At 35.7% G+C, this 19684-nt stretch overlaps 1 protein-coding gene across 2 annotated transcripts in view; it reads right to left on the reverse strand.

The window, feature by feature from the left end:
- CDH19 (cadherin 19) overlaps nucleotides 1-19684 on the reverse strand; it is a 105147-nt gene that overhangs the window by 36763 nt on the left and 48700 nt on the right. For both annotated transcript variants that reach the window (XM_086683188.1, XM_025931112.2), the window contains exons 5-8: nucleotides 19514-19678; nucleotides 12049-12230; nucleotides 11182-11435; nucleotides 5753-5874 (exon numbers count right to left, since the gene is read on the reverse strand). In XM_086683188.1, the coding sequence (XP_086539314.1) occupies nucleotides 5753-5874; nucleotides 11182-11435; nucleotides 12049-12230; nucleotides 19514-19678 (723 nt within the window). The remainder of the gene's footprint in view (nucleotides 1-5752; nucleotides 5875-11181; nucleotides 11436-12048; nucleotides 12231-19513; nucleotides 19679-19684) is intronic.

Below are 19684 nucleotides of genomic sequence, written 5' to 3' on the forward strand. Positions count from 1 at the left end.
CTACATTTTTTTTAAAGTAGTAAGAAATTCATTTAAGGTTTTTATTTTTTTTCCTGGAAAATCCCTTTAAACTTAGGTTTAAAATTGGTATAACTACAAAATTGGTATAATTGGTAATTGGTATAACTACTATTATATATACATATATATATTCATAAGTTCATTTAAGAGTAGTTAGGACTTTTATTCACTTAGCTGGCATACTGATAAATAGCTTGGTGCTTAATTTGGGAATCTTTCCCGGAAAGAGACTAAGCACAATGACCTTCATTTGCTAGGAAAACAAAAGTTAAAATGGAACATCTCTTTCCTATAATCAGCATAACTGTTACATTGTAAGCTTTATGGTGTATACCTTGCACAGCAAACGTTCTCCGTAAGGATTTTGTGACTTCCTGATTTTCCAACATTCAGGTGTTCTGTTCATATTACTGTGGAGACTTATATGGTCAAACAGTTGTTTTTAGATTGATAAGAATTTGGCGCCTATGAACATTTTCTCCAAAATTGTGTAACATGTGTTTGTGTGAAGAAAAAAATGCCAGAGAAAGAGAAAAAGTATGTGATAATTGGTTACTTGGGGTTATAAAGTTCCTTCTGGATAATTAAAAAAAATGAAAAAAAATATTCAAACACATCTTGAAGGATGAATTAAATATACACTAACTTTGGGGTTCTGCAAAGGTTTATCTAATTATATTTTATTTTGCCATTTTATTCCCAATCGTGTAACTTTTTAGCTTTATAATAAAAATAACAGTGGGACTATCAAGTCTCTTTTATCTAAAATATATACATAGATATATATATATATCTATGTATATATTTTAGTCTAAGAAACTGATTTAAAATGCCAAGAGCAGATCAGCATGAACTGTATAATTCCTGTTCTTGATAACATTTCTAATCACTTATTTCTGAAACAGTGATTAACTTCTAAGTATTAAATTCTGTGTAAAATAAATATATTCAGTTTATATTCAGTTTGCCTTTCACAGGCATTTACAACTTTGTTTTCCTTGACTGCACTTTAATCTTCTTTTATTTATAATTATTTGTTTTAATACAAACTCTATGATCCACAAAATTTTAAGTGTAAAAATTTACTAAATAACTTGGTACTTTTTGCATCAAGTGATCAGCTTTCAATGTTGATCTAATCATATTTTATGAATTTCTGTATCTAAAATTACATATCTAATAAATCTCTTGTTTTATTCTATTTTTACCTGAATTTATTTGAAACCCTATTTACTTGCTTTTCCTCAACAGAATTAAAATGTTTTCAAGCCCACACTAACTTATTGTTTTTAAATGTCATATGTATTTAATGTCGCCATCTTCAAACATAAAACAATTATTATGATATGACTAGGTTCTGACTTTAATGTTCCAAGAGCAAATTGATTTTAAAAAATATGTTGTAACATACTTTTGCCCAATAAGACAATGTTCTTTAAAATCTATTCAAAAAATTATTCATCCTCCAAACTCCCTTTTAATGACTGTAGGGCACATTTCAATGACCAGCCCATCAATTACCAACCACACATGCTTTCATCAACAAATGAACGTGGCCGGAACAACAGTACAGAATGAGATGAGCAAACCTCAGAGAACGTTCAGAATCAGTATCAAAGGAGAATTTGGCTCACATACTGATGGAGATGATCAGTGGGTGGCCCTGAGGAAGTCGTACAACACAAACAGACTTAAACCCCATGTTTGAGTAATCGAAATAACTTTGTAATTAAACTGCGTTATTTTTTTTTTTTTATGTTTATTTATTTTTGAGAGCGAGAGTGAGAGAGAGCATGAACCGAGGAGGAGCAGACAGAGAGGGAGACACAGCATCTGAAGCAGGCTCCAGGCTCTGAGCTGTCAGCGTAGAGCTCGATGCGAGGCTCAAACCCACGAACCACGAGATCATGACCTGAGCCGAAATCAGACCCTTAACTCACTGAGCCACCCAGGTGTCCCTAAACTTTATTTTTTAAGAGTAAAAATTAAAAAAAAATCAAATTTGATCAAGATTACTGTGCATATATTTACATCAGAAAATACTGAGAGCAAGTACCATTTTTCACATTCTCAGTAAGAGACAGTGTGGCCTAGTGTGGCATGAGATTTAGACATAGGCTTGGGAATAAGATCTAATGGTGATCGGTCCCTGGCTTCATCATTTAGCATTTGGGCAAATAAACTGCAGTTTCAGATTTGTCTTCTGTGAAATAGGAATAAAGTGGCCTCAATTTTTTATTAAGAGCCATAAAAGTGCTACTAAATGTACTTTCACACAAGGTGTATATGCATGTCATTATAAAAGTAATGTATTTAATAAAATATAATTCCTGAGTAGTCAACAATACTCACAACCATTTTGCAAAATATAGGTTTTATAAACAAATATCTAAAGATACAACATGACAAAGCTGTCATTTTTTTTCCTTGTGAATCACAAATGGTACCCAGTTTTTATAGCCATTGTCACTGCCTCTTTATTTTCCCTAATATATATATATATATATATATATATATATATATATATACACACACACACACACACACACCAGTATAATATCTATGGCCCTTAGTGTAAACCTGTGTGATAAGTAATACTGTAAACTATCAATTGAAATAGTTTTATTGCCTGAATATTAAATGCGTACACACCTACACACATACATAAAAGTACATTACATAGAACATTTGGAGCCACTATTTTCCTTAATAAGGTGAAGCCTGTTGATGAGCTGGTAAGGAGGAACAGTTTATAAGATTACTTCCATTGTGCTGGTCACTGAATCTTGGGATATCACCTCTGAACACAGTATGTGTGCTGTGACATAATTAAATTGATTAGATAATATACTCTGTAGTATATATGTAAATATACATATATATGTTGAATTAATAATTTTTATGGACAGCAGTGATCTTGCAACCCAGAGATTTGTGTACTGTTTTTGCTTCATTTTGTAATGCTACCATTTACTTCCATGTTCTTAAAAAAAGGGCGGGGGGGGGGGGTTGGGCAACAAAAAAGTTACATCGAACAATATCTCCTTAGAGATCTTCATGGCATCCTTTTGATTAAAAGTAACCATGTAATTAATGGGTTTGGTTTAATTGGATTATTTTGCAAACTTTTCATATCCATCGCGCATTCATCCTTTTTCGTATTCTTTCATAAAATATTAGAATATTTTGTGTCTCAGAATACACATAATACATTTTATTTTAAAGATTCTGCTTTCTCATAACTCACATGGCAGCACTTCTAATTTAACAAAAAGTAAATGATATATCTTTACAAAAATTATCTCTTATATATAAAATAAGCCTACAGGTTCTACCAATTTGTTAAAACATGCTCTTATAATAGCTAAAAAAAAATATTTTATAGAGAAACACATTTTTTCCAAGCTATCCACTCTCCCCTTGAACTGATTTGAATTCTTTTCCTCAATAGTTTGGTAAATAGTGATATTATAAATAATTTGTTCTCAGAAAGCCCAATGAATAAAAGCTTCTTGGTTTAGAATAAGCATCTTTGTGTTTTCTGACACCAAGAGCCTTGGCATTTCTTCTGTTGCAGCAGACTTGTATTCCCTGTAACATTTGCTTCTCATCCTTTGTTGTTAAGTTAAATGGAAAATTCAAAACCCAGACTCCGTTCTCCTGCTGTGTTGCCATAGAGCTATTCAATGCAAGACAAAAAAATATGCAACAGACGCTTTCCACTCTTTACTCCACCATATCACCTGCCAACTGCTCAATAAAGTGAGGAATCAGATATACGTTTAAAGGTTTCAAAAAGAACAAGCCACAGAGGCAAACAAGATTATTAAAAATTATGCAAAACAGGTTAAAGGATGCATTCTAGAACATTTCATATTCACAAATTTAATTCTTTACTGAACTATAGGAAACCTATCAATTGGATTAAAGTAATGATTTTGATAGTCTTTTATATTACGTTATATCTATTCCTTTGAGCTTGAATTAAAATGGTTGACTTAATAATAACAAATTAATTGATCATCGTGAAGACACTATCCAAGCAGTAAATTAGGATGACTTTATCTAATTTTTACAACCTGAAAATGGAATCATCTACCTATGCCTGAAAACAACGACGACGACGACGACGACGACGACATACCACAAACAATACTGGTCACCGCCAATTCCTGAAGATGTGACTATCAACACGACTTTCACTATGTGTTTAATTTGGAAACATGTTACTGTTTGCAATGTACCAATGGATGTTTGTTGTTGGAATCCTTCATATTCTTTCTCATAATTTCATTGATATATGATTATTTTTAAATGCCTAAGTTCTAAACGGCTGTGTTGGAGTGTTATCCTGTCCCTAATGTCCAAGAGTATAGCGAACATTTTCTTCCAGAAATAGAACAAGGCACGGGCATCCTGTATGTGACTTCTAGAATAGTCCCCTTGTGAACTAACAGAATCAGTTTAAACTGATTATGGTTAAATGGAATGATATTACTAGTCAGTTTTAAATAACATTAAATTTAAAATTTTAATTCCCACTCATTAGGTTTACTATTCCTTGGATAGTAGTAAAATAATGTAGAACATTAATTAAACATTTCTCTAAATTAAAAAAATTTGCTCTAAGGGAAAGATTCCTACGCAATAAAATTCCAACTTCTTTCCACCCATAAGAATTTTTTTAAGGGTGGATATTTTTTTTTTCTGTGTGGAATGTACGTAAGACTTTCTATTTTCATTAAACTCATAACTTATAAGAGGACCCACAGAAAATATCTATTAACTATATCCCAGTTAAAAAATTGCAAAAATTATATTCAATTTGTCATAATAAAAAGTCTTAAAGTATTTAGTGGCAAATATATGTATATTTTTTCATATTTTTAATTTAAATTCTAGTTAGTTAACATATAGTGTAATATTGGTTTCAGGAATAAATTCTAGTGATTCATCACTTATGTGTAACACCCAGTGCTCACCCCAACAAGTGTCCTCCTTAATGACTGCTGCCCATTATCCCATTCCCCCCACCGCCTTCCTCCATCAACCCTCAGTTTATTCTCTTTTCTTTTTTTTTTTTTTATTTTTTTTTTATTTATTTATTTATTTTTTTTTTAAATTTTTTTTTTCAACGTTTATTTATTTTTGGGACAGAGAGAGACAGAGCATGAACGGGGGAGGGGCAGAGAGAGAGGGAGACATAGAATCGGAAACAGGCTCCAGGCTCTGAGCCATCAGCCCAGAGCCCGACGCGGGGCTCGAACTCACGGACCGCGAGATCGTGACCTGGCTGAAGTCGGACGCTTAACCGACTGCGCCACCCAGGCGCCCCAGTTTATTCTCTTTTCTTAAGAGTCTCTTGTGGCTTATGATTTGCCTCCCTTTCCTTCTTTTTCTTTGCCTTATGTTCATCTGTTTTGTGTCTTAAGTTCCCCATATGAATGAAATCGTATGGTATTTGCCTTTCTCTGACTGCTAGAGGGTATTATGCTAAGCAAAATAAATCAGTTAGTGGTAACTATACACATAAGCTGTAAAAGGAATAGACAGACATTGGTAATCTAAAATAATAAAATAAAATACACATATATGAATTTTGACATATTATGTATCATTTAAGTCCAATTCCAACAAAATTTTAAGCTAGCTGTTCCCCCTACATTTGGAGATTACCGAATGGTTTAAAATATTCGGTGAACCACTGTGTGGTTCCTAAATGAGTACTTACATTTTTCTGTGGCTGTGATACTTAGGTTGTACCAAGCACTAATCTCTCGATCAAGAGCATTGGTTGTGATTATTGTGCCATTGTCATCAATATTGAACATTTTGCTTCTCGTCATAGAATACCTGCAACAACAACAACAAAAAAGTATTCCTTAATTTTATTATTTTGTCTATGGAACTGTGATATTTAAACTATTTTAAGGCAATAAGACAAATTAAATGCATGCTCCATATAGCTAAATGACATAATGCCAAACGGTGTTTAGAAAGGTACATGAATATAGTTAAGATTTAACTCAGTGAGGAAAAAAGAAAAAAAAAAAAAAAACTAAAATATTCTCAGGTTCGAACCTATGTACGCTAAATCTAAACACATGTAATTCATTCTTATTCCCAAAAGACAACTTTAATATGTGAATGACTTAGTTAAACATAAATGATAAAGGGGGGCGCCTGGGTGGTTCGGTTGGTTTAAGAATTGGACTTGTGATTTCTGCTCAGGTCATGATCTCACAGTTCATGGGTTCAAGACCAGCACCAAGCTCGGTGTCCGGATTTATGCTGACAGTGCATAGCCTGCTCGGGATTCTCTCTTTCTCTCTCTTTCTTTCTCTCTCTTTCTCTGTCCCTCCCCTGTTCTTTCTCCCTACCAATATAAATAAATAAACATAAAAGTAAATAAATAAATGGGAAAATGTCATTTGCAAAATTAACAAATCCAAATAATGGGTAAAGATGAATGCTTGCCAACCTTTGTTTTTTCCCTCGAAGCCACGTAAAGCATATCCTCCCCTAGGCTGCTCTGAGTCTCTTTCCTACACCATATAGTGGCTTGCTAAATCTGCGTGTCATATTTTAATTACTTGATTGCTGACATACGAGAAATGTTTGGTTTTGTTTGTTTAAAGGAAACACTCTGATACTTTTTAAAAAATTATATATATATGTGTATATATACATATACATGTATACACATATATATGCATATATTTATACACACTTATAAAGTAATGATAATAGATGGAATATGCTGTTGTCAGAGCATGCATGGAAAGAAGCCAGATGATAAAATTCCCTCATGCAAAGCCTGGAAAATGATCTCAAACTCCACAATGAAAGAAGCCTTTGAAGTACTCAGCATGTCTTATCTGCTTGCAAATGATTAATAATAAAAATTAAAGAAGAGTAATAACTTGGGTTCAGTGATGACTTCTCATTGCATGTATATTTCTGAAGACTTTGATGAGACATCAGTAAGTTTTTCCATAATTATGTGGCAAGAGATGAGAATATTTTAATCTCGAATTGACAGGTCTCTAAAAATATCACACTGATTTGTAGACTAGTGTTCAGGGGAGAATTAAAATAGAAATTACAGAGAATTAAGCTTTAGAGGAATTTGGTTTTAACTCTATTCATTTTTAAACCTTCAATAAGCAATTTACTTACATATCCCCAAATGGTCACGTTTCCTCCTTAAGAGATTTGCTGACAAAAAGCAACCGTATGGGGCGCTTGGGTGGCCCAGTCGGTTCAGTGTCCGACTTCAGCTCAGGTCATGATCTCACAGCTTGTGAGTTTAAGCCCCGCGTCGGGTTCTGTGCTGACAGCTTGGAGCCTGCTTTGGATTCTGTGTCTCCCTCTCTCTCTGCCCCTAACCCACTCTCATTCTATCTCTGTCTCTCTCAAAAATAAACAAACATTAAAAAAAAAGCAACCGTAGTTTAACAGTTAATATTTTGTATTAATCATCTAGAATATCCTGTTTCTATAATAATGCATTCCAAATAAAACCGATTAAATGTTTGAAATAAAATTTTCAAATAAAAGTTTTTAAAAATGATGACCTTGAGTCATCAGTAACATTTTAAATAATAGCCAATACATACCATTCAGGAAAGGAAAGATGTGTGCAAGGGATTTTAGAAAGAGCTGGAGCTAAAAAAGCTTAAAATGTGAAGTTTTGATGTGTAAAAGATCAATCTTTGGTTCATTTCAGAATTCCTTTTTATGGAACTCTTTATTCCTACAAAAGTGCTGAATGAATAAAATGTCACTGCATGAGTTTGCCATTGCTAACAGCTCTTGCCTAAATGGAATAAACAAATGGCCCGTTCCATGCATACTTCTGCAGATGCCTGTGTCTCTCGTCCTTAATCCTCACGTGCCTCTACAGAAGTACTATCCCCACGTCACAGACAAAGCAACTGAGACACATAATAGCCAACCCCATACACAAAAGTCAGAGTTTTCCAACCAGGCTACAGCTCCCCTGGGTGTTTCAAGGATTAAGGGCTTCCATTAGTGCACAGCTGAAACGTGAAAGACAGTCCCCTTCCACAGGAGAACACCCCTGACACTTGGATACCCCCAAAGCTCTTCCTGTTTCTCCCTGTTTTTCACATACATAACTTCTCAGATTGTTTTTCCTCTTTACTTGAATTTCGGTAGCTTCCTTGGAGGGATTTCAAGGAATGGGTCTGAATTCAGGGGCTTGGAGTCGTTCAGAGTATTTCCCTATAGTATCTTTCAATGTTTATGGGAACAATAGTTATGTTCCCTCTTTCATTTCTGATCATGGTAACTTTTGTCCATTCTTTCTTTTTTCCCACTTGGTTGGCTTGCTAAAGACTGATCAATTGTATTGGTGCTTTGAAAGAATCAGTTTCTAGGGGAGCCTGGGTGGCTCGGTTGGTAAAGCCTCTCACTTGAGCTCAGGTCATGATCTCTGGGTCCATGAATTCAAGCCCTGCATTGGGTTCTGTGCCGACAGCGCAGAGCCTGGAACCTGCTTCAGATTCTATGTCTCCCTCTCTCTCTGCCCCTTCCCCACTCAGGCTCTGTCTCTCTTTGCCCCTCAAAAACGAATAAATGTTAATAAAAAAAAACCAAACATTTGAAAGAATCAGTTTTTGGTTTCCTTGCATTTCTCTATTGTTTTTAAAGTCATTGCTTCTGCTGTGTTTTATTTCCTTCCTCACCACCACTGCTCCCCTCTGACCCCCGCTTGCTTTGGGTTGAACCTGCTTTTGTTTTTCTATCAGAAAAGAATATACTGTCATTGTGATATTGATAAAATCTTTCAAATTTTGACCATGGGTTCAGTTAAAAGGAAACTTCAATAATGTCCAAAGAATGAGTCATACACAGAAGTGGCAAAAGGGTACATTCCCTATATCTGGACCCTAAACAATACGGTAATACGTAGTCTTAGGGATAAAAATGAAAATCCTAAGGGAAATTCCTTATGAAGTTCTTCATTAATTTTGGGGTGGAAATGTTATCACAGACAACTTCTGGACTCTAATTCCTAGCACACAAGGCCCCTTAAAACAACCGCATCACCCGCCTTGCAGGTCTAATTTTTACATCCTTTCTTCATATGTGCACCCTGGTTTTTCTTAAACATTTACCACATAACTTATTATCGTAATTTATATCAAGGCACATTTTCGCAAGCTTTTCTGTCCTTAATAATGACAACCTGGCAAGAACAATTTGTTAAGCCAGTTATCTCACCCAATACTTGTTGAAACTGGGCCTGGGAATCTCCACCCTTCAGAGAAATAGCAGGTAATTCCTACATGGAAGGAAAAACTAAGTAATACGAGTTATTAGAATTATGTATAATTTAATCTGTTTACTATGTGTTAATTTCTTTCCTCCAAACAATGGAACACTGCTGAGGGTAAAATAGAATGCCCTATCATTTCCTTTGGTGTCCATATGGCTTGCCATGGAAAGAGTATTAAGGAAGATGTACCCCATTAAAACTCAAATTGAAATCACTTAGAATTTGATTTCAAACATTTTTTGGACATTGTGCTTCCAAAGAAAGAAAGAAAGAAAGAAAAGGATGAGTACCAACTGAAATGTGTTCAAGGGGCTATTGTCATCCTAACAAACATATGAAAAGCAGTCTTATTTAAAAGGTACCTCTAAATGAAAGAATATCCATTAGAGACATTAAATGATAGTCCTTTTGGGTGCCTGGCTAGCTCAGTCAATTAAGTATCTGACTCTTGATTTTGGAGCAGGTCATGATCTCAGTTTGTGAGATCGAGTTTTATGTTTATGCTATCAATGCAGAGCCTGCTTGCGATTCTCTCTCTCTCCCTCCCTCCCTCCCTCTGTCTCTCTCTCTTTCTGCCCCTCTCCCACATGCAATGTTTTTAGCTATGTTCATAAGCATCACTGTCAAGCATTCATCACCCATTGCGTTAATTATACCATTACAATTAGATCATTGTTTCCAACACTTTATTATTATAAATTATGATATATAAATATCTTGATCCTTAAAGCATTTTCTAGAGTTATGTATTCTTCAGTATTCTCAAAAGAACAATATGTAGGTGAATAGATATATTACTTCTAAAAACATCTACATTCCTTTACTGGGTATAACTGTATACACATATAAGTAACACCACATATATACTTACATTTATAACTCAAACTACTATTACTAAATAAGAACTATGTCGACATATTAGAAGGCAGTGTTAGGGATTACAGTGGAAAAGTGGGACCATTCCTCTTTCTCAAGAAGTTTCTTCTTTGTATCATAGCCCCTGCAAAGCAGTAACCAGCATCTACTAAGTACATGGACGTTTGTATAATTCTCTGAACTGTGAAGAGTTGAAAGCAGATGAGTAAGGGAAGGTGGTGGAAGGAAACATGTAACAGGTTTTGTTGTTGTTGTTGTTGTTGTTTTGTCTAACGAGGCTTACAGCACAAATACTGGGGAAAAATATGAAGGTATAGTACCTGAAAATAGACTAGTTTAATAGATGGCAAATACTGTTTAATATTTATTTCTAACTGATTGGACTGATTTCATTTTTACTACTTTAAGTGGTATCCTGTGAAGGCCTTCTCAATTTCGGAAAATAAATTAAATAATATTTTTTTTTATTTTTTTATAAGTTTATTTATTTATTTTCAGAGGGAGAGAGAATCCCAAGCAGTCTCCATGCTGTCGGCACAGAACCTGACACGGGGCTAGATCTCACGAACCGTGAGATCATGACCTGAGCAGAGATCAAGAGTCTGATGCTTAACCGATTGAGCCACCCAGGCGTCCCAAATTAAATAGTATTTGAATGGACCATAGGTCATCGGCTTTGCTTCTGAAGTGATGCAGTCAATGGTTTCTTTTCCCTCACCTACTTGCCCCCAATCAATAGAGCTGATCGCATTGAAGTTTGGTTGGGGATTGCCTATTTCTTGCACAACTGCAGTTGCTTATTTCACTGCAACTTTATCAATAGTGAGCTCCCTGTTTTCACAAGGTTAAACTGTTGCGAATTTGAAAAGTACCAAGAAGAGAAAGAGAGATTCATCTCTGTTACATTTGTGTGAAATTTTATCTTCAAGCTAACTTGGATTCACTCTTTTAGGAAGCCAGAACTAGCCTTCCAAACATACCTGATAGGAGAGTTCCTCTGATCCGGATCTATGGCAGAGACCGTGCCTACGAATGATCCATGCGGTCTGCCTTCGAAGACTTCAAATAGGTAATATGGGAGGAGGAAGACAGGAGGCTCATCTTCGTCCTCCACCTGGACCTTAATGAGGGTGCTGGAAGCTTCTACATGGTATTTCAGGAGCTGCTTATCAACGTGGCGGTTTTTAACATTTGCTCTAATACGATAGTCATTCTGGTGCTCAAAATCCACTTTCTACAAAGAAATACAGCGTACACAAGAAGAAATGGCTTCAGTAACCTAAGTCATTACTTAGAAAAAAAAAAAGTTTGGGTTATTAAGTCTCAGTTGCTTTTTAGTTAGGTTTTGCTCTTTAGGTAGTTGGTAGGATCCCTCTGATAGTATCATTTAGTTAGGTTTTAGTTAGGTTTTGCTCTTTGGGTAGTTGGTAGGATCCCTCTGATAGTATCATTAAGCAGCTGCATAGCAAATCCTGCCATGTGTTTTGTTATTTACATCTAATGTTTTGGAATAATAGTTCTATTTTTAATTTAGGATTAAAATTATACTTTTCTGTTCATAAATTTCTTACGGAATTGAGAATTAATTTAAGTCTTTCACAAAAGTTTGTCCTTTAAAAATCTTTAAAAAAATAAAAAAAAATAAAAAAGACTGTTCTTTGAGTAATTTGAGAGTCTGCAGTAACTCTCTCTCATTTCTAAGCTCCTTTGCTCCCTAAATCATAATCACAGGTTCTCATTTCAATTACTTAATAAAGCAATAACTAACTGGCTAAACAAAATGATTTCATGTATTTCTGATTTGAATTTGTATTATGCTGCAAAGTAAATATTGTCCATACAGCTACCTTTTTTAATATCACTATTCCTTCTTGTGTCTCATTATTAGTAATTATGTCAAATGTTTGAGAATCATCTTCAATGCTGTAATCCATTTCTGCATTTTCTCCAATGTCATTATCATATGCCATGATTTTTCCTATAGAAGTCCCAGTGGGTGCAGCTTCAGAGACAGTCAAACGGTAAAAACCTTTAAAAGCAAAATTCAAGAGATATCACACAAATAATAAATGTAAGAAACTCCCGAATATAGCACCTTTTTTTTGTGTGGACTATGAGAAAACCCACACCCATCACTTTCCACCAGTCACTTGTTATTTTTTTTTATATCAATATCTATTGATCGATCTATCGGGCTATCTATACTTTCTTTATTTTTGTAATCTGTATTTTATTTTCCCTAATATCCTACTTGAGCATCTATTATTTTCTCTCAAATATACCCTTGGAAGTCCTATCACCAGCACATATAATTTCCAAATTTCTATCCATATGCATACTTGGTCAATAGTTTTGAATGTATTTTTTATTATATCCTTCAACCATCTGAATTGATAAAAAGAGTTTTCAATTTCACTCAAGCATTCTCTGATATCTAAAGTTATCAGTAAATGTAAGTGTGGATTAAAGTTGGAAAAGCCTAAAACAAATAAGTGAACTCTAAGTGTAATAGTTTGATTTTTACATTCTGAGCCTGAGTGCATTGGCCATAGTGGAAATGAAAACAAACAGACAAAAAAGATAGATCCATGGGAGTCGGTGAGTGGATGTGGTAAGACAACCATGCTGGAGTCACATGACCCTATGGTTTTGGTCATGTGAAAACAATGGCAGTTATATTTGAAATACATAGATATAAATATAAGTAATTGAGCTCTGTTTATTTTTCAGAATTGACTTGCATAAAACTGATAAGGAGTTAGCTATTTGTAAATTATCATTTGTGATTTCTGTTAAAATGTGAGAAATAATCATATATGTCAACATTCTAAAGAATGAAACTTTGTAGAATTTTAAAAAGAGCATGTAATAGAATGTTTCTTTAAAGAGATTCTTGGGGCGCCTGGGTGGCACAGTCGGTTAAGCGTCCGACTTCAGCCAGGTCACGATCTCGCGGTCCGTGAGTTCGAGCCCCGCGACGGGCTCTGGGCTGGTGGCTCGGAGCCTGGAGCCTGTTTCCGATTCTGTGTCTCCCTCTCTCTCTGCCCCCCCCCCCCCCCCCCGTTCATGCTCTGTCTCTCTCTGTCCCAAAAATAAATAAAAACGTTGAAAAAAATTTAAAAAAAAAATAAAGAGATTCTTGTCTTTTGGGGATGCCTGAGTGGCTCAGTCGGTTTGGTGTCCGACTTAGGCTCAGGTCATGATCTCACAGGTTGTGAGTTTGAGCCCCACGTTGGGCTCTGTGCTGACAGCTCAGAGCCTGGAGCCTGCTTTGGATTCTGTGTCTGTCTTGTGGTCTGTCCTTCTCTCTCTCCCTCTCAAAAATAAACGTTAAAAAAAATGAAAAAAAAAACAGATTCTTGATTTTTTTAGACGTATAGAGCAAGTCACTTCACAGATTGCCTTGTGAGATTGTCCTTCCCTTTTTATTTTTTTGGCATGGGAGAAATGTGATTTAAAAGGTGTCAATACTTTTACTATTTTCAGGAAGTAACAGCCTAATTGTGCTGCAGTGTTTTTTTTTTCCCCTCCGCTGAGGGAAAATGTATAGTTGAGAAAATATAATTTCAGGAACAGGGAAGAGCAAGCCAAAAGGCCACCAAGCCAGTGACCGAGAGTAGGTCAGTTGCCTGGTGTTGGTTTGTCCACAAGCAAGGGCTAGAGCGCTAACACAAGAGCTCCCAGATGTAATGGAACAAGACTGGATGATTGCAGATTATTTAGGACAATGGAGGTTATATGAAGGCCTCTGACTGTATCTTTGTGACACGGTAAAACGTTTAAGTGCTATGATCTGGTATGCATTTCGACAAGATCACTAAAGTCGTGCTGAGAGTAGAGCAGAGGGGAACAAAGGTAGAAGCAGAGAGGCTAGGTGGGGGCCAGATTAAGAGGGTGGTATGACTGAAGGTTGCAAATGGAAGTTGGTGAGAAATGTTCAGATTATGGATATTTTTAAAAGGTAGAGCCAAAAGGATCTGCAGAGGATTGAGTTTTGGATATGAGAAAGAACAGAAGGGAAGGTGACTTTCAAAATCTTAAAGTAAGTTTCTATTATCAGGAGATATTGTATGTGTGTACATTTGTGTGTGTGTGTGTGTGTGTGTGTGTGCGCGCGCTCACAGAATATTGAAAATCATGCAGGATTGATCATCATTTCACTCTGGGTCAGAAATTAGAATTGACCTAAATTTGACCCAGTGCAATCTGAGTTGGATCAGTTGAATTGAATTGAATTAGAATTGAATGGGTGAGATTTTGCCCTGAGCGATATGAAGGCTGGGGAAAATCTGTAAAAAGAGGGTTAGAGGAGGAGGCAGGTATGACCAGGAAGTCAAATATATGTCCAGTTTAAATGTATATAACTCATAAATCAAGATATTGAGTAGATAGTTGGATATACAAATCTGGGGTTCACAGGAGAGGTTCATACTAAAGTTATATATTTGGGAGTTGTCAGCATAGAAGCAGCATCTAAAGTCAGGTGGCTATAGGGAAACACAAAGGAGTGACTCTGAAGGGAAGAGAAATGAGGCCCTAGGGCTTGGTACCAGAAATACACCAAAGCTTAAAGTATGCAGAGATGAAAAGAAGGCAAAGAAGATTGTTAAAAGTGACTAGGAAGACAGAAGAAAAAGCATATAAGGATAGAGCAACTGCTGTCAAATGCTGCTGAGAAATCAAACTATATTAGGACTGAGAATTGATTGGATTTAGCTGCACATAGATATTGATAGAATTGACCAGATCCATTAGGCTAAGTAGTACGGGTAAAGCCTTGACTGGAGTGGGCTCCAGAGAGTTTAAAAGACAGTAAGTAGGATGATGCATTGGATAACTCTTTAAAACTTATCTTCTCTAAAGGAAAGAAAATGAAGCACGATTAGATGGATACGGCAGTGGAGTCAATAATGTATTTATTTTATTTTATTTTACTTTGTTTTTTAGATGAAAACAACAGCACCCATCGCAGTGTGAATGCTGATAGTAATTAGTGGGCCGAGTGGACGCCCTTGATTGAAAGGTCAGGGAAGATTGGGCATATCAGAGGAGATATGACATAGTTACGTTCAGACGAGGGTAATGGGATTCCAATTACGTAAAGAAGCCTGAACAAGAGTAAGGAGACCAGCATGCTCTGATTTTGGAAGCGTAGTCAACACCCATAGTTTCGCATGAGTATGGTGTGGGAAAGAAATAGAGAAAGCTGTTTAAAGAGTGAGGTAACTTTATGGTACTAGAATCATGTTCACCTACACTCAAATGTGAACGTAGTAATGTTATCACCTTACACGAGGATTCTGGGTATCTACAAAAATTTTAAAAACTATTTCAAATGTTCTAGTTCATTTGGATATATATAAATTATATGTATATATACATTGTTATTTATGTTATGTTTATCAATGTTAATAGAGATTATATATGGTTATATATATATACACATTGTTTTGTATTATATATAGTTATATATTATATATAACACTTATATAATTACATATGCACAACGAAATATATATATATATATATATATATATATATATATATATATAAACAAAATTAAAGTTGAGAAAAATTAAAAGAAATAAGGATGGCGGGAGAAGTTTGAAGGGCATTTAGTCTCAATAAAAATCCCTTTGAGTTCTGCCTTCTGGAGTCTTGAACTTGTGATTTTCCCTTCATCTGGCTAAAACACAGACGAGATGTATTCCACACGTTAACCTACTATTTTTCTACATTTATTAGTTGAGAAGCATTTTTGTCAAGTCCTGCGTGTTTCAAATAGAATTACCCACGATCTTCTTGTCTTTAGGACCCACACTTTGTAGAGATAATCACGTACATAACAGGGAGAAGAAAGTCACAAACTACTGCCCTGCTTCCTAAATTCCATCTAAGGAGGAGCTGTTTCATGGACTCAAAGGACCGAGGAGGTGCTACTCAAATGGTTGGATTTGCCATTATGTAGGATGAATACATTTAAAAATCTAGTGTATTAAAAAAAAATCTAGTATATGGCAAGGTGACCACAGCCAATAATACTATACTGTATAACGGGAATTTTCTGAGAACACCTTGGGCACTCTTACCACACACTTGCACACGAGGGAATGATGTGAGTAGATGGGTAATTAGTTTGACTGTAATAATTATGTCACTATGCATATGAGATCAAAACATCACGTTGGCGTTCCCTGTTGGCCCAGTTGGTTAAGCATCTGACTTTGGCTCAGGTCAGGATCTCATGGTTCGTGAGTTTGAGCCCCATGTCAGGCTCTCTGCGATCAGCATGGAGCCCACTTCAGATCCTCTGTACCCCCCTCGGTCTCTACACCTCCCCTGCTCACACTCTTTCTCTCAAATAAATAAATAAACATGAGAAAAACCATCGTGCTGTATACATTAAATATATATGAGTTTTATTTTTAAAAATGGAATTATACTGAAAATGTTAAATATGAAAATAGCATACAAATAAGCATTCAGATATGTAATATTTCTTTAATTTTTTAAATGTTTATTCATTTTTTGAGAGAGACAGAGTGCAAGTGGGGGAGGGGCAGAGAGAGAGGGACACAGAATCTGAAGCAGGCTCCAGGCTCTGAGCTGTCAGCACAGAGGCCAACACAGGGCTCAAACTTACAAATCCTGAGGTTATGACCTGAGCCAAAGTCCCGTGCTTAACCGACTGAGCTACCCAGGTGCCCCTGTGTTCAGACACTTTAAAAGATGCATCACATTTACGCACTTTAAGATTTTTGTCACACACAAAAAATGCTCATCGTCTTTTTACCCAGGGGCCTCTCTAATATTTCTTGAAAATTCAGAAGATCTGCTAACTCTGGGCCTGGCACAAAATAGCTGAACTGAACAGTATCTGCATGTGTGTGTGTGTGTGTGTGTGTGCGCGCGCGCGTTGGGGGGGGAGGGTTGGGTGGGTGTGCATTTGTATGTGTGTGTTTGATCTACTTTTCTCTTTGACACATGCATATGCATTTTTCCTATCATGATAATTGGTCATGATTTCCAGAATTGCTTGCAAATGTATTTCTGTAGGTAGGACAGAATGCCCTGGGGAGGGGGTGGGAAGAACTTCTTAAAAAAAAAAAAAAAAAAAAAAAAAAAAAAGAATTTCTCCTAAGAATTTCAGAAGAAATCCCTTCTGGAGCATACCAAATGATTTAGCTTGTATTCAGTACTTGAATTATCAGAGCAGGTGTGGCATATTCATAATACATAAGTAAAAAATAACTACACATATTATACATGCATGGTCAGTTAATTTATGACAAAGAAGCCAAGAATATGCAATAAGAAAATGTCAGTCTCCTTAATAAATGGTGTTAGGAAAATTGGATAACCAAATGCAAAGGAATGAAACTGGACCATTGTTTTGCACCATACCCCAAAAATAACTAAAAATGTATTCAACACTTGAACTAAGACCTGGAACCATAAAACTCCTAGGAGAAAACAGGCAACAAGCTCCTCAGCATAGTCTTGGTGATGCTTTTTTTATCCTGATACGAAAAGCAAAAGCAAGAAAAGAAAAAAAAAATAATAAGTGGGCTATAACACACTAAAAAAATTCTGCCCAGCAAAGTAAACCATCAAAAGGATGAAAAAGCAACTTACTGAAAGGGAGGAAATATTTGCAAATCATACATCTGATCAGAGGCTAATATCCAAAACATACAGAAACTCATACAACTCAATATCAAATGCTACTACTATTACTAATACTAATAATGATAATATTAAAAATGGGCAGAATATCTGAATAGACATTCTTCCAAAGAATGCATACAGATGGCTAACAGGTACATGAAAAGATGCTTGATATCATTAATGATCAGGGAAATTCAAATCAAAATCACAATGAAATATGACCTCACCCCTGTTAGAATGGCTACTATTCAAAAGACAAGAAATAACAAGTGTTGGTGAGGATGTGGAGAAAAAGGAACCCTTGTGCACTGTCGGTGGGAATGTATATTGGTGCAGCCATTATGGAAAACAGTAATGGAAAACAGTATGAAGGTGTCTTAAAATATTAAAAATAGAAATATAATACAATCAAGTAATACCACTTCTGGATATTTAGCCAAAGAAAATGAAAACACTAGAAAAGATAGCTGCACTCCCATGTTTATTGCATTATTATTCACAATAGCCAAGATGTGGAAACTTAAGTGTCCATCAATGGATGAAAGGGTAAAGAAATTATGACAGACAAACACACACACACACACACACACACACACACACACACACACAAACACACACACTAGAATATTACTCAGCCACAAAAAATAATAAAATCTTGTCATTTGCAACAACATGAACGGGTCTCAAGGGCATTATACTAAGTGAAATAAGTCAGAAAAAGACAAATACCATATGATCTCTATTACATGTGAAATTTCATATACGTATATGTAATATAAATCATAGGTGAATATAGAAATGGGCAAATTTTTTTTCCTGTTCTTAGTCTAAATATAGTGAATAAAGATAACATAAAACATAAAAAATAATTACCATTTGAAATCATCACTTGTAGTAGGTAGAAAAATGAATTCCTCAAAATACCCGTGTTCTAATACCCCAGAACCTATGAATATATTATGTAAAGGGACAAAAAGCAATCCAGGCTGCAGGTGGAAATCATACTGCTATTCAGCTGACCTTGAGATGTGGAGATTGTCTTGGTTTGTCCAAGGGGACTCGATCTGATCACATGACTCCATAAAAGTGAAGAAGAGGCAAAGTGTGGGTTGGAGAGACGGCGACGTGTGGAGGATTTGACACCTTTTGATGTGTCTGAGGTGTGTGAGTTATATTCAAGAACCAGAAAGACGCCTCACGGAGCTAACAGTGCCCTGCCGCTGACGGCCTTCAAGGAAACAGAGCCCTTAAGGATTCCTACAAACGTAAAGAACTGAATTTTGCCAATAACCAAATCCAAAGAAATGGATTCTCCCCTGGACCCTCTAGAGAGGAAAATAGCCCTACAGACACCTTGAACTTAATCTGGTGACATCTGTGACATATTTCATTCAGGTAACAACTTGTTTAAGGCACGAGGTTTGTGGAAATTGTTACGGAAGCAATTAGAAAAAAAAAAACACATTACCTTCTCATTTGTATTTGACTTTTCATACTAATGAAAATAATCACACCTTCGAATAATTAATACATTTATCTTATATAGTGCTGTGGCGGTGCTTTAGATGCAAACCCTAACATCTGTGTGTATTTAGCACATGTATAGTTTTATTGTAATGAAAATTCACGGTGTTTTCTACTTACTTTCCTTAAATACAGGCTTATTGTCGTTAACATCAGAAAGTTTAATTAACACACTTGTTGTTCCCGACAGTCCTCCCGGCTGACCGAGCATATCTTTGGCTTGAATAATTACCCAATACTCATCTTGCAGTTCTCTATCCATTTTAGAAGATGTTCTTATGATTCCTTAAA

The sequence above is a fragment of the Puma concolor genome, chromosome D3, assembly GCF_028749965.1.
Source record: "Puma concolor isolate L17-30 chromosome D3, mPumCon1.1.hap2, whole genome shotgun sequence".
In the NCBI taxonomy this organism is placed as follows: domain Eukaryota; kingdom Metazoa; phylum Chordata; class Mammalia; order Carnivora; family Felidae; genus Puma; species Puma concolor.